This window comes from Phyllostomus discolor, chromosome 4, assembly GCF_004126475.2.
Source record: "Phyllostomus discolor isolate MPI-MPIP mPhyDis1 chromosome 4, mPhyDis1.pri.v3, whole genome shotgun sequence".
In the NCBI taxonomy this organism is placed as follows: domain Eukaryota; kingdom Metazoa; phylum Chordata; class Mammalia; order Chiroptera; family Phyllostomidae; genus Phyllostomus; species Phyllostomus discolor.
In genome coordinates, this window is record NC_040906.2 from 102,493,096 (window position 1) to 102,506,061 (window position 12,966).

General features: G+C 35.4%; 1 protein-coding gene across 6 annotated transcripts in view; it reads left to right on the forward strand.

The window, feature by feature from the left end:
* The window catches only part of UGGT1 (UDP-glucose glycoprotein glucosyltransferase 1), a 187,501-nt gene that overhangs the window by 26,379 nt on the left and 148,156 nt on the right, over window positions 1-12,966 (forward strand). For all 6 annotated transcript variants that reach the window (XM_028510702.2, XM_036023724.1, XM_036023721.1 and 3 more), the window contains exons 5-6: window positions 7,249-7,361; window positions 11,535-11,709. In XM_028510702.2, the coding sequence (XP_028366503.1) occupies window positions 7,249-7,361; window positions 11,535-11,709 (288 nt within the window). The remainder of the gene's footprint in view (window positions 1-7,248; window positions 7,362-11,534; window positions 11,710-12,966) is intronic.

A 12,966-nucleotide genomic window follows, 5' to 3' on the forward strand; every position in this document is an offset into this window, starting at 1 on the left:
ATACCCTTCTTATCTAGTATGATGTTGTGGTGCTGTTCATGTAGAGCAGGCAGAATATATGTTTGATTCTTTCCTTTTATATCCCAGGTTTCTAACCAAGTTTGATTCACTAGCATTCTTTTTGTTATTCTTGGAAGAACATATTTTTTTAAAAAAATTAAGTTTGTTTGGGTGACTTTGATCAATATAACATGTATTTTATTTTGAATTTTTTATTTTTTATTAAAAATTTTTAATTATAGTTTACATTTAATATTATTTGGTATTAGTTTCAGGTGTATAGCATAGTGATTAGCCAATTACATACTTTACGAAGTGTTCCCCATTATATTTCCAGTACCCACCTGATACCATACATAGTTATGACAATATTATTGGCTATGTTTCCTATACTGTACTTTATATCCCCATGACTATTTTGTAACTACCAATTTGTGCTTCTTAATCCCTTCACCTTTTTTTACCCAGTCCTTTGAATAGCCTTCCCCTCAGGCAGCCATCAATCTCTTCTCTGTATCTCTGCTTTTGTTTATTTGTTAATATTGTTCTCTAGACTACACATATAAGTAAAATCATGTAATATTTGCTTTCTCTGACTGACTCTATTTCACTTAGCCTAATACCCTGTGGGTCCATCCATGCTGTTGCAAATGGTAAGATACTGTTCTTTTTAATGGCTAAGTGATATTCCATTGTATATAGGTACCACAGCTTTTTTATCCACTCGTTTATTGATGGGTACTTGCATTGCTTTCATAGCTTGACTATTGTAAATAATGCTGCTGTGGACATAGAGGTGCACATATTGTTTTGAGTTGGGTTTCAGGATTCTTAGGATATATTCCCAGAAGTGGAATTGGTGGGTCATGAGACAGTTCCATTTTCAGTTTCTTGAGGAACTTCCATGTTTTCCACAATGGCTACACCAGTCTTCATTCCCACCAACAGTGCACGAAGGTTCCCTTTTATCCACATTCTCAGCAACATTTGTTTGTTGATTTATTGATGATAGCCATTGTGACAGGTGTGAGGTGACATTGCCTTGTGGCTTTAATATGCATTTATCTGATGATTAATGATATTGAGCATCTTTTCATATGTTTTTTGGCCATTTGTCCTCTTTGGAGAAGTATCTGTTCAGGTCCTTTGCCCATTTTTTAATTGCATTGTTTGTTTTTTTGGTGTTGAGCTGTATGAGTTCTTCATAAATTCTGGATATTTGCACCTTATTAGATGTATTATTGGCGAATGTGTTCTCCCATCCAGTGGGTTGTCTTTTCATTTTGTTGATGGTTTCCTTTGCTGTGCAAAGACTTTTTGGTTTGATATAGTTCCATATTTTTATTTTTTCCCCTTGCCTGAGGAGATAAATCAAAAAAATATTACAAAGAGAAATAATATTTTACTGCTTATATTTTCTACTATAATTTTTATGGTACTGAGTTTCACATTTAAGTCTTTAATCCATTTTGACTTTATTCTTGTTTATGGCATAAGAAGGTAGTCTAGTTTCATTATTTTTGCATGTATCTGTCCAATTTTCCCAGCACCATTTATTGCACAGACTGTCTTTACACTATCGTTTGTTCTTGCCTCCTTTGTCTAGTATCAAGTGACTACAGGCATGGGTTTATTCCTGGACTCTTTATTCTGTTCTACTGATCTATATGTCTGTTTTTATGCCAGTACCATGGTGTTTTGATTACTGTGGTCTTGTAGTATAGTTTGATATTAGGTAGTATGATTTCTCCAATGTTGTTCTTCTTTCTCAAGATTGCTGTGGTTATTCAGGGTCTTTTGTGATTCCATGTAAATTTTTGAATTATTTTTTCTAATTCTGTGAAATACATCATTGTTATTTTGTTAAGAATTGCATTGACTATATAGATTGCTTTGGGTAGTATGGTCATTTTAACAACGTTAATTTTTCCTACCCGTCAGTACAATATGTGTTTCCATGTATTTGTATCTTCTTCAATTTCTTTTTTCAGTGTTTTATAATTTTCTGATTACAGGTCTTTTATGCCCTTGGTTAAATTTATTTCTTAGTATTCCATGTTTTTTGATGCAGTTTTAAAGGGATTGTTTTCTTAGTTTCCCTTCCTAATAGTTGATTAGTGGTATATAAAAATGCAACTGATTCACTGTCATCCTTTTTTTGACCAGTTAGTTTTTAACTTTTTTTATTGTGGTAAAATATACGTAAAATAAAACTTATTGTTATATCCATTTTAAGTGTTCAGTTCAGTGGTATTTAATACATTTATATTGTTGCACAGTCATCACCATCTCCACCTCCAGAACTACTTTTATCTTGTAAAACTGAAATTCTGTACCCATAAACCCCTATTCCCTTCATCTTCCCTTCAGTCCCTGGCAATCACCATTTTACTTTCTATCTCTGAATTTGCCCATCCTAGATACTAACTAAAAGTGGAATCATACATTGTATATCTTTTTTTGTCTGGCTTATTAAAGGATAATGTTTTTCAGGTTCATCCATGTTGTAGTGTGTATAAGAATTTCATTTCTTTTTTGGCTGAGTAATAATCTATTGTATGCATATAACACATTTTGTTTATCCATTCCTCAGCTGATGGACATATGGATAGGTTCTTGCCTTTTGGCTATTGTGAATAATGCTGCTATGAAACATTGGTGTACAAGTATCTGCTTTAATTCCTGCTTTGAATTCTTTTTGTTATGCACATGGGAATATAATTCATGGATCATATAGTAATTCTTTGTAACATTTTGAGGAACTACCAAAGTCTTTTCCAAAGGAGCTACACCAGTAATACACCAGGATTCCAGTTTCTCCACATTCTTGCCAAGACTTGTTATTTTATTTGTTAATAATGACTATCCTAGTGGATAAGACACTTCTGAATGAGTTTGATTCACTAGCATGCTTTTGAACATTTAGTGTCCTGTGGTTTTGATTTTTTTCCCCAATGACAAATGATGTGGAGCATCTTTTCATAAGCCTGTTGGCCATCTTGATATTTTCTTTGGAGATATGTCTATATAAGACCTTTGCCAATTATTGAATTGGACTGTTTGTTGTTGTTTAGTTGTAGGAATCCTTTATATGCTCTGGATATTAATCACTTATCAGATATATACTTTCTGAATATTTTTTCCCATACCATGGATTTCTTTTTCACTGTTAATAATGTCCATTTATACACAGAGGTTTTTAATTTTGATGAAGTCCAACTTATTCTTTTGTTGTCTGTGCTTTTGGTGTTATATCTAAGTAATCATCACCCAATCCAATGCCATGAAGCTTTCCTCCTATGTTTTTTCAAGGAATTCTGTAGTATTATCTCTTAAATTAAGTCTTTGGGCCATTTTAATTAATTTTTGACTAAGGTATAGAGTTAGAATTCAGCTTCATTCTTTTACGTATAGATAATCAGTTTTCCCTTCATCATTTTTAAGTTGGTCCTTTCTCCATTTAATGGTTTTGACGTTGTTGAAAATCAATTGACTGTATAAATGGGTATTTATTTCTGTGCTCTGTATTCTTTTCCATTGGTTTACATGTTTGTACAATATTTAGGTTAGTACTATATTGTTTTGATTGCTAACTTAGTACTACTTTGGGAAATCAGGAAGTGTGAGACTTTTGAGTTCTTTTGATACCACCCTAGTAGTTTTCATTGCTTCTTTGCTAACTGGTTTCAGGTTCATTTTTTACATCTCTGGCCCCAGATAGTGACCCACTATGTTCTTAGCAATTCAGTCTGTGTGCCGCAACAATTTTTAAAACATCAATACTTGACTATTTAGTCAAAGGCACTTACCTCTTTTCCCTTAGATTGTCAAATAAAAAAATGACAATAGCCAACACAGCAATGACTGTCCTGTGTGAATGAATCAAAATTATACCTATTTTTGTCAGATTGGCAAAAAATATATTTTTTGGTGTGCCACATAGTTTTAGTTATTAGTTTGTGTGTGCCATGAGATATAAATGGTTGAAAATTGCTGTTCTAAGAGGCTCATTAAAGGGGTGGATTGGAGCCCTGGCTGGTGTAGCTCAGTGGATTGAGCACAGGCTGCGAACCAAAATGTCACAGGTTCGATTCCCAGTCAGGGTACATGCCTGGGTTGCAGGCCATGACCCCCAGCAGCCGCACATTGATGTTTCTCTCTCTCTCTCTCTTTCTCCCTCCCTTCCCTCTCTAAAAATAAATAAATACAATTTTTAAAAAAAGAACCACAAAGGGGTGGATTGGGGGTTGGTAGTTTAAGAACACATCTAGGCCTTAGGGATATTCATTGCCAGTGGGTTGTTAATTGTTCTTAGGCCTTATAAATGGGCAGAGATAGGAAAAAACTGTATGTATCTATCTAAAGACCAAATATACAAAGCTATGTAAAGATGAAATACTTCATGAGTTCATACTAATATTTTCAACTTAAATGAGGACTACTTTGTTACATGTATGTCTCTTTTCTTCCACATTGAGAATTTTAGTTCTCATGGATTTAAAGGGATGATAGAATTAGACTATCTCAATAGTACTTATTTGTTTTATCTATATTACAGACACAGTAGCATTAATAACAATAGTCATATTGTTGCTGCAATAACATTTACTGAGGAACAGTAAAAAAGTTTTCTTTGACTTAGTGATCCCTATTCTTCATCCCCTCTTCTAAAAAATGAATATATTCTACCTAGAACATAGATGCTTCATTTCATATTATAGTCTCTTTAATCTTCATTTAGTTTTGGTTTTGTAAATAATTTATATCTTTAATGCTCACTACTAGCCCTTTTACCAAATGTCTCTAGTCAGTTGTCTTTTCTGATGCTGCTAACAGGTAGGTTCCACAGGAAGGGGTCATGGAAACAGTATTTCTTCAGGTTCCACATGTTTATATAATAGTCTAGATATAAAATACTTGGTTCAAATTTTCCTTTTTTGACTGTCTTATACATATTATTTCATTTGCTTTTAGTATATAAGTCTTTCTTGCAGAAAGATGACCGTATCATCTTTTTCCCTTAGAAGTCTCTTGCTCTTTTTGTCTAGAAGCCTTATGGATTTTTTTCCTTTTTATTTAAAGTCATAGTTTACTAGAATATAGCATAGAAGTAATTGTTCTGGGTCAGAATTTTTAGATATACGGTATTTTTTTTAATTCTTGTCCAGGGACATGGTTATTGATTTTAGAGTGAGGGAAAGGGAGGGAGAAAGAGAGGGAGAGAAACATTGATGTAAGTGCATCTATTGGTTGTACTTTGTGTGTGCCCCCACCAGGGACCAAACACACAACACAGGCATGTGACCTGATCTGGAACCAAACCCATACCCTTTTGGTGTATGGGATGACACTCAACCAACTGAGCCATATTGGCCAGGGCTACAGTATGTTTTTCTAATATAAAGTTTCAAATCTTGTTTTTTTTTTTCATTTCCAAAAAGTTTCTTTGAAAACTTAAATTTGTTCTGTTTCCTTGTTTTGGAATTGGTATTATCTATATGTTGAATTTTCTTTGCCTAGCTTTATTACTTTTTCCTTTCTCTTGAATCTCTTATTTATTGATTGATTGAAACTTTTTTCCTTCTTTCCTATTTATCTTAAATCATTACTTATATTTGTTTTGTGCTCATTCTAGTTTAGTCTTCATTTCTAAAATGATTTTTCTTATTTTTTGTTGAGCTTGTTACCTCTTTTCTCTGTTTCTCTGATTATGACTTAGGTTATTCTTTACATCTTACATAATTTCCTTAATGTATTTTTACTTACTTGAAATAGTAGGTTACATTTTTATCTGTCTCCTGACTATGTATTTCTGACATGGTTTTATGGACTGTAGCTACGCTGTCCAATATAGTGGCCACTAGCTATATATGGCTACTTAATTTTAATTAATTAAACTTACTTAATTTTAATTAATTAAAATATTTCACTTAATTTTAGTTCATCTGTACACTACTAGCCAGTGGTTGTAGATAACCATTTGCTTGGTGTAAAGAACTTAATTTCAGTATAAAATGGTGCTGGGCAGCATTGGTGATCCTTTTTCTTGAGCCGTAGCTGCTGTAATTGTGAATATTATTAACTGAGATAGTGAGACACGGTGTCCAGTTTTCTACTGCATTTTTGCAAGTGGAAAAGTTAACTAAATGGTTGACATACAAATTGGTGGAGAAATTGTGCATATGCCAATTTTTTTCCAAAATCTTTCACTCTGAACTATACTGCTTTGAGATCTCATTTCAGAAGAATGGCATGAACAGTATTCAGCCATAGCTGTGATGGTTGTAAATGTCACATATTCTTAGATTTTATTCATCCCTGGGGAAGGGGGTATAAGTTTTTCACTTAAAACATTCTTAAAATTGTTGGCTTCTTGTTTGCAAGCCCACTGGTTTGGTAATAACCAAAGTTTCCAATGTTTGAACATATGAGAGACTGCCTACTAACCTGTGCTAGAAGTAACAGTATCTAAAGTGAAGACTTAAGCACTGGCTGGTGTGGTTCCATGGGTTGGGTATTGTTGGTTCAACTGAAGGGTTGCTAGTTCAGTTTCCAGTCAGGGCACATGACTGGGTTGTAGACCAGGTCCCTGGTTGGGGGCATGTAAGAGGCAACTGATTGATGATGGTTCTCTCACACATCTATATTTCTCTCCCTTTTTCTTCTCATCCCCCTTCTCTAAAAAATAAATAATAAAATCTTAAAAAAAGTAAAGACTTAAAACTTTTAGTGACTATTAGGTTATCCTTAGGACTCTGCATTTGCTGTATAATGTTCTTGGAATAAAAAAAGCATATTTGTCACAGAAGTTTAGTTAACATCTTAAACTGAAAGTGTATGCATGTTGCTTAGATAAATGTAAACACTATATTAATTTGCATATTATATTTAATTTGCATATTATATTGAATTAGGACTGCATTCTTATACTTTGGCACTTAAAATTGACATTCATAAGCTTCATTTTCTATTGTATTGCCTGGATGTCCTTAGATATCTTCTAAGATAGAATTTTAATGCTCTGTTTTGGGGATATTAACACCTTCCCCATAGAGTAATATTGGGAGGAGCTAAATGAAATTATGCAAGGAAAGCTCTTACTTTCTGTCACATAATGGGTGTTCAGTAGATGTTAATTTTTGCTTTTACTGATGTTGTTTTGTTATATTATTACCATCTTAGAATGTTCATGTCCTTGTCTTGTTTTGGTTAGAAATTATTTTTAAAATATCTTGTCTTAAATGACAGATAGCCAGTGATGAACCTCCACCAGAAGGATGTAATTCATTTTTTTCAGTGCATGGAAGGAAGACCTGTGATTTTGATACCCTTGAGACTCTTCTACTAACAGCACCTGAAAGGTAGATTGTGTGTTTCTCTCTATAAATATCATGTGTTCATTGGGCTTTCTTCTATATGAAGTCTACTTTCTGATTTTTCAATGGGTTTTGTAGTCTGTAGGTATAGTGGTCTACAGTATGGATTTTGGAACCAGACTTTCTAGATTTGAATTCCAGCTCCATTGCCTAAAATGTTTTGTGACCTTACCCATATTACTTAAACTTTCTTTTCTCATCTCATTTTAAAATGGACATAATAAGAGTACTTAATGTTATTGTTATTTACTAATGACTGTATTTGAGAAATAACATAGACTTGTCATTAGTTGAGTAAAGAATACTCTGTGTAGACTTCAGCCAAGATGGAGGCGTAAGTAGACACATTGTGCCTCTTTGCACAACCAAAAGAAGGACAACAACAAATTTAAAAACAAAAAAACAACCAGAACTGACAGAAAATCAAACTGTATGGAAGTCCAACAACCAAGAAGTTAAAGAAGAAACATTCATCCAGACCTGTAGGAGGGGCAGAGATGGGCAGCTGGGTGAAGAGGACTCACAGCAAGGCAGCAGCTGGAGGACTGGGGCGGGTAGGCGGTGGCTGGCAGACTAAGCGAGGCAGTGGCTTGCAGAATGGACAGTCCCACATTCCTGTGCAGATAAGCCGGGAGGAACAACTGGAGAGCAAGATAGACCACACAACCTAGGATTCCATTGCGGGGAAATAAAGCCTCAAAACCTCAGAGTCTCTGACTGAAAATACCTGTGGAGGTTGATGCGACAGTGGGAGAAACTCCCAGCCTCACAGGAGAGTTTGTTGGAGAGACCCACAGGGTCCTAGAATGTACACAAACCCATCCACTTGGAATCAGCACCAGAAGGGCCCAATTTGATTGTGGGTAGTGGGAAAGTGACTTAAAAACCAGCAGAGCTGAGCAAGTGGCACTGTTCCCTCTCTGACCCCTCACTCACATACAACCTCACAGCTCAGCCATGAGGAGTGCCCTACCCTGGTGAACACCTAAGGCTCTGCCCCTTACTATGTAACAGGCTTGCGCAGACAAAAAAAAAAAGGCCGAAATGAAAGAACAATCAAAGCTCCACAGAAAATACAACTAAGCAATAGAGATAGCCAACCTATCCGATGCACAGTTCAAAACACTGGTTATCAGGATGCTCCAGAAACTCACTGGGTACTTCAACTGCATTAAAAAAGACCCAAGCAGCAATGAAGGTTGCATTATGTGAAATAAAGAAGAATCTACAGGGAAGCAACAGTGACAGGAAGGAAACCAGGACTACTCAATTCAAGGGTTTGGAGCAGAAGGAAGAAAGAAACATTGAACCAGGACAGAATGAAGAAACAAGAATTCAAGAAAATGAGGAGAGGCTTAGGAACCTCTAGGACAACTTTAAACGTTCCAACATCCAAATCATAGGGGTCCCAGGAGGAGAAGAGGAAGAGCAAGAAATGGAAAACTCATTTGTAAACGTAATGAAGGAGAAGTTCCCCAATCTGGCAAAGGAAATAGACTTTTAGGAAGTCCAGTAAGCTCAGAGCATCCCAAAGAAGTTGGACCCAAGGAGGAACCCACCAAGGCACATCAGAATTACGTTAGACAAGATTAAGGATAAGAAGAGATGCTTAAAAGCAGCAAGAGAAAAGGAGAGAGTCACCTACAAAGGAGTTCCCATAAGACTGTCAGCTCATTTCTTAAAAGAAATCCTGGAGGCAAGAAGTGGCTGGAAAGAAGTATTTGAAGTCATGAAAGGCAAGGACCCACATCCAAGATTCCTCTATCCAGCAAAGCTTTCATTTAGAGTGGAAGGGCAGATAAAGTGCTTCCCAGATAAAGTCAAGTTAAAGGAATTCATCATTACCCAGACCTTATTATATGAAATGTTAAAGGGACTTACCTAAGAAAAAGAAGATCAAAACTATGAACAGTAAAATGACAACAAACTCACAGCTATTAACAACAGAACCTAATAAGACAAAACAAAATAAAAACAAACTAAGTGAACAACTAGAATAGGAACAGAACCACAGAAATGGAGAACAGGTGGAGGACTTTCAGTGCAGGAGTGAAGGGGAAGAATGGGGTAAAAGGTACAGAGAATAAGTAACATAGATGGTAGGTAGAATATAGACAGGGGGAGGTTAAGAATAATGTAGGAAATATAGAAGCCAAAGAACTTATATGTACAGCCTTTGGACATAAACTAAAGGGGGGGGGTAATGCGGGTGGGAGGGGGTGTGCAGGACATAGGGGAGTAAAGGGGGGGAAATGGGACAACTGTAATAGCATAATCATAAAGTATATTTAAAAAAATACTCTGGGTATTAAAGCCAGTGCCTGAAGTAATTATATTAATAACAATGGTTTCTCAGGATAGTGTTAGTTTCAAACAAAGAAAACTATTTAAAGGATAATTTTAGGGTTAATTTGAATATTAAATTGACGATTAGTAGGCTAGCTTTTTGCTTACAGGTTGATTTACTTTAGTGGATAAATATTGGGTTGGCCAAAAGGTTTGTTTTGTTCCATGAGATGGCTCTAGTACTGCTTAGTTGTCTTTAACTTCATTTGAAACAGTTTTCTCAAGCAGTTTTGTTAGATTGTATTGTGACAACTGCCATATCAGCATGTATTCAAAAAAAGCATCAAAATTGGTGACGTTTTGTGAACCATTTTAATATTGAAGGAAGAAAATATGTAACATTTTTGGCACATTATGCTTTATTATTTCACGAAAGGTAAAAACGCAACTGAAATGCAAGAAAAAAGATTTGTACAGTGTTTGGAGCAAGTGGTGTGACAGATGGAATGTGTCAAAAGTGGTTTGCAAAATTTCACGCTGGAGATTATTGCTGGATGATGCTCCATGGTCGGCTAGATCAATTGAAGTTTATAGTGATCAAATTGAGACATTAATTGAGAACAATCAATATTCTACCATGTGGGAGATAGCTGACATACTCAAAATATCCAAATCAGTAAAGTTATTGGTGACAATGTAAAATGTGTCTTTTATTTTACAGAAAAAATCAGACTTTTTGGCCAACCCAATATAATAGACCTGCCTCCTTCTCTCTGGCTAGGGCGTTCCACTTTGTACCCTGTCTACTGGCCTTATGAATAGGATAGTAATGATCTTTCTCTCTGGTGTTGTTTTGCTGTATCAGAAGTGTTAAGGGTGTGTTCAGTGGGGCTAGTTCTTTGGTTAGATTATCTGCCCAGCGCTTGTTCTCTGCTCACCAAGTGACATGAGTGCTTCTTACTCAAGGTAACAACAAAAATACCCAATGTGCATTCTACCCATATCAGGTTTGAGGTAGGTGTGTGATAAAGTGCTCCTTTAGGGACAACAGACTTGATTATTTAAAAAATTGTTTAATTTAGCCCTGGCTGGCGTAGCTCAGTGGATTGAGCGCAGGCTGGGAACCAAAGTGTCCCAGGTTCAATTCCCAGCCAGGGTACATTCCTGGGTTGCAGGCCATAACCCCCAGCAACTGCACACTGATGTTTCTTTCTCTCTCTCTCTCTCTCCCTCTCTCTCTCTCTCTCCCTTCTCTCCCTAAAAATAAAATAAATAAATAAAATCTTTAAAAAAAATTGTTTAATTTATAATAATAATAGTGATGCAGATTTTATAAAGAGAAGAATGACAATGTATCCTCTTCGAGAGGTGATAACTATTTTTTAATGTTTTGAGTTATATTGTTTTAGAATTCTTTCTATGGTTATAAATTTATACAGGTAGGTTTGTTTTTACTGGAGTCATTTTCCTTTAGTACATGTAGGTATAACTCATTAAGAGAGATTGATAGGTTATAAAGTCTGTGTATTAATATTTATTCATATTTTGGTGTTCTTAGAGAAGTGTTTTTGGGGGTTAAGTTTTAAAATTTATGAGGAAAGCATAAATGTTAAATCTATTAATGGTAAGATAACAGTAAGTAGTAAAGATGATAGATGCTTTTATGGCAAGTTATACACTTGAAGTGTTCCTCTGCTTTTTTGCAGTATTTGTACTTATGTTTTCAGATAAATGGAAATTATATTCTATATAGTAGAATAATTTATTAAAGTTTTGTACTATGAGATTTTGGTATATATATATTTTTCTGGCTTTCCCCCCCTCTGTAGGAATTGTTAACAGTTATTAATCAACATCTGCATTCATTTTCAGACCCAAACCCCTATTGTTTAAAGGTGATCACAGATACCCCTCATCTAATCCTGAGAGTCCAGTGGTGATATTCTACTCTGAGATCGGTTGTGAGGCATTTTATAATTTCCACCGCCAGCTTCTGTCAAAAAGCAATGCAGGCAAACTCAATTATGTATTCAGACATTATATATCTGTAAGTATTGATTTGTTTTATGATTGTTTTAAATTTTATTTTGTCCAGCATGCTCATAACACATAAGCTAATAATTTGCCCCACTTATATAGAACTAGTTTAGAATTATTTAAATTAGTTTCTTGAGAAGTGAAGTAGTTTTTCATAAAATGTTATTTGCATATATGAGGTGCTTTACTTGCCTTTCTGAAGAAATGTAAAACAATTATGCTTAAAAAGAGTTTAATAGCCCTGGCTGGTATGGCTCAGTGGATTGAGAGCCAGCCTGTAAACTGAAGGGTCGCCTGTTCAATTCTCAGTCAGGGCACATGCCTAGGTTGTGGGCCAGGTCCCCAGTGGGCGCTAGTGGAAACCACATGTTGATATTCCCCTTTCTCTCTCTCCCTTCTCCTCTCTAAAAATAAATAAGTAAAATCTTTTAAAAAATGTTTACTACAGTTTATATCTTATTTCAAAATGAACCATGTAAATTATATTTAATTTGGCCCAGATTAAAGCTGTCGTTGCTATTGACCCTGCTGTGGTTTTTCTGCAGTTTTGCTCCTGTTGGTCCAGTATCTTTTTAATTTTACTTCAAACCTCATAATATAATCTTCCATTTTCTTACTGATTGTTTCCATCACTCTTCCATGTTTTACTTATGTTTTAACACATTGTTTGCGGATAGTTTTTATCGTGCACTCTGTTACCAGTCAGTATAAAACGTATAAATATGTTTCCCGCATACAATGTGTTAAATTTTGTTCTCTCGCTTTTTTTTGCCTCAGTTATATCCCTACTCTTATCAATTTTCCTCCCTCTTTCTACTCAATAACATTTCCCCCTTGTGTAGTCATCTCATATTGCCCTTGTCATATCTTATAATATTCATAATCTCTCTTCACCTTTAATAATCTTTGCTTGATTGCAGTGGAGATCACTGCTGTGATAGGGGGGTTCTTCTAATGGCATAGGTTTAGTTGTCCGGTAATACTGCTTTGTTTACCAATACCTATACAACAGCATATAAGACAAGGTGGGTGTTGTAACTACCAGTAAGCCCACTGGAGGGGAGAACACACCAACCAAGAAGCCATAAACAAATAAAGCCCAAGTTCAACAAGAGAACCTACTCAAACAGTCTCTCTGATCTCCTTGTCTCATTGCAACCCTAAAGCATCCAGAGAAGGAGATTAAAGAGACTGCACCACTCATTCCCACAGAACTACCACAGAGGTCCACCCCACGAAGATGGGCAGGCAGAGCAGAACACCAAGA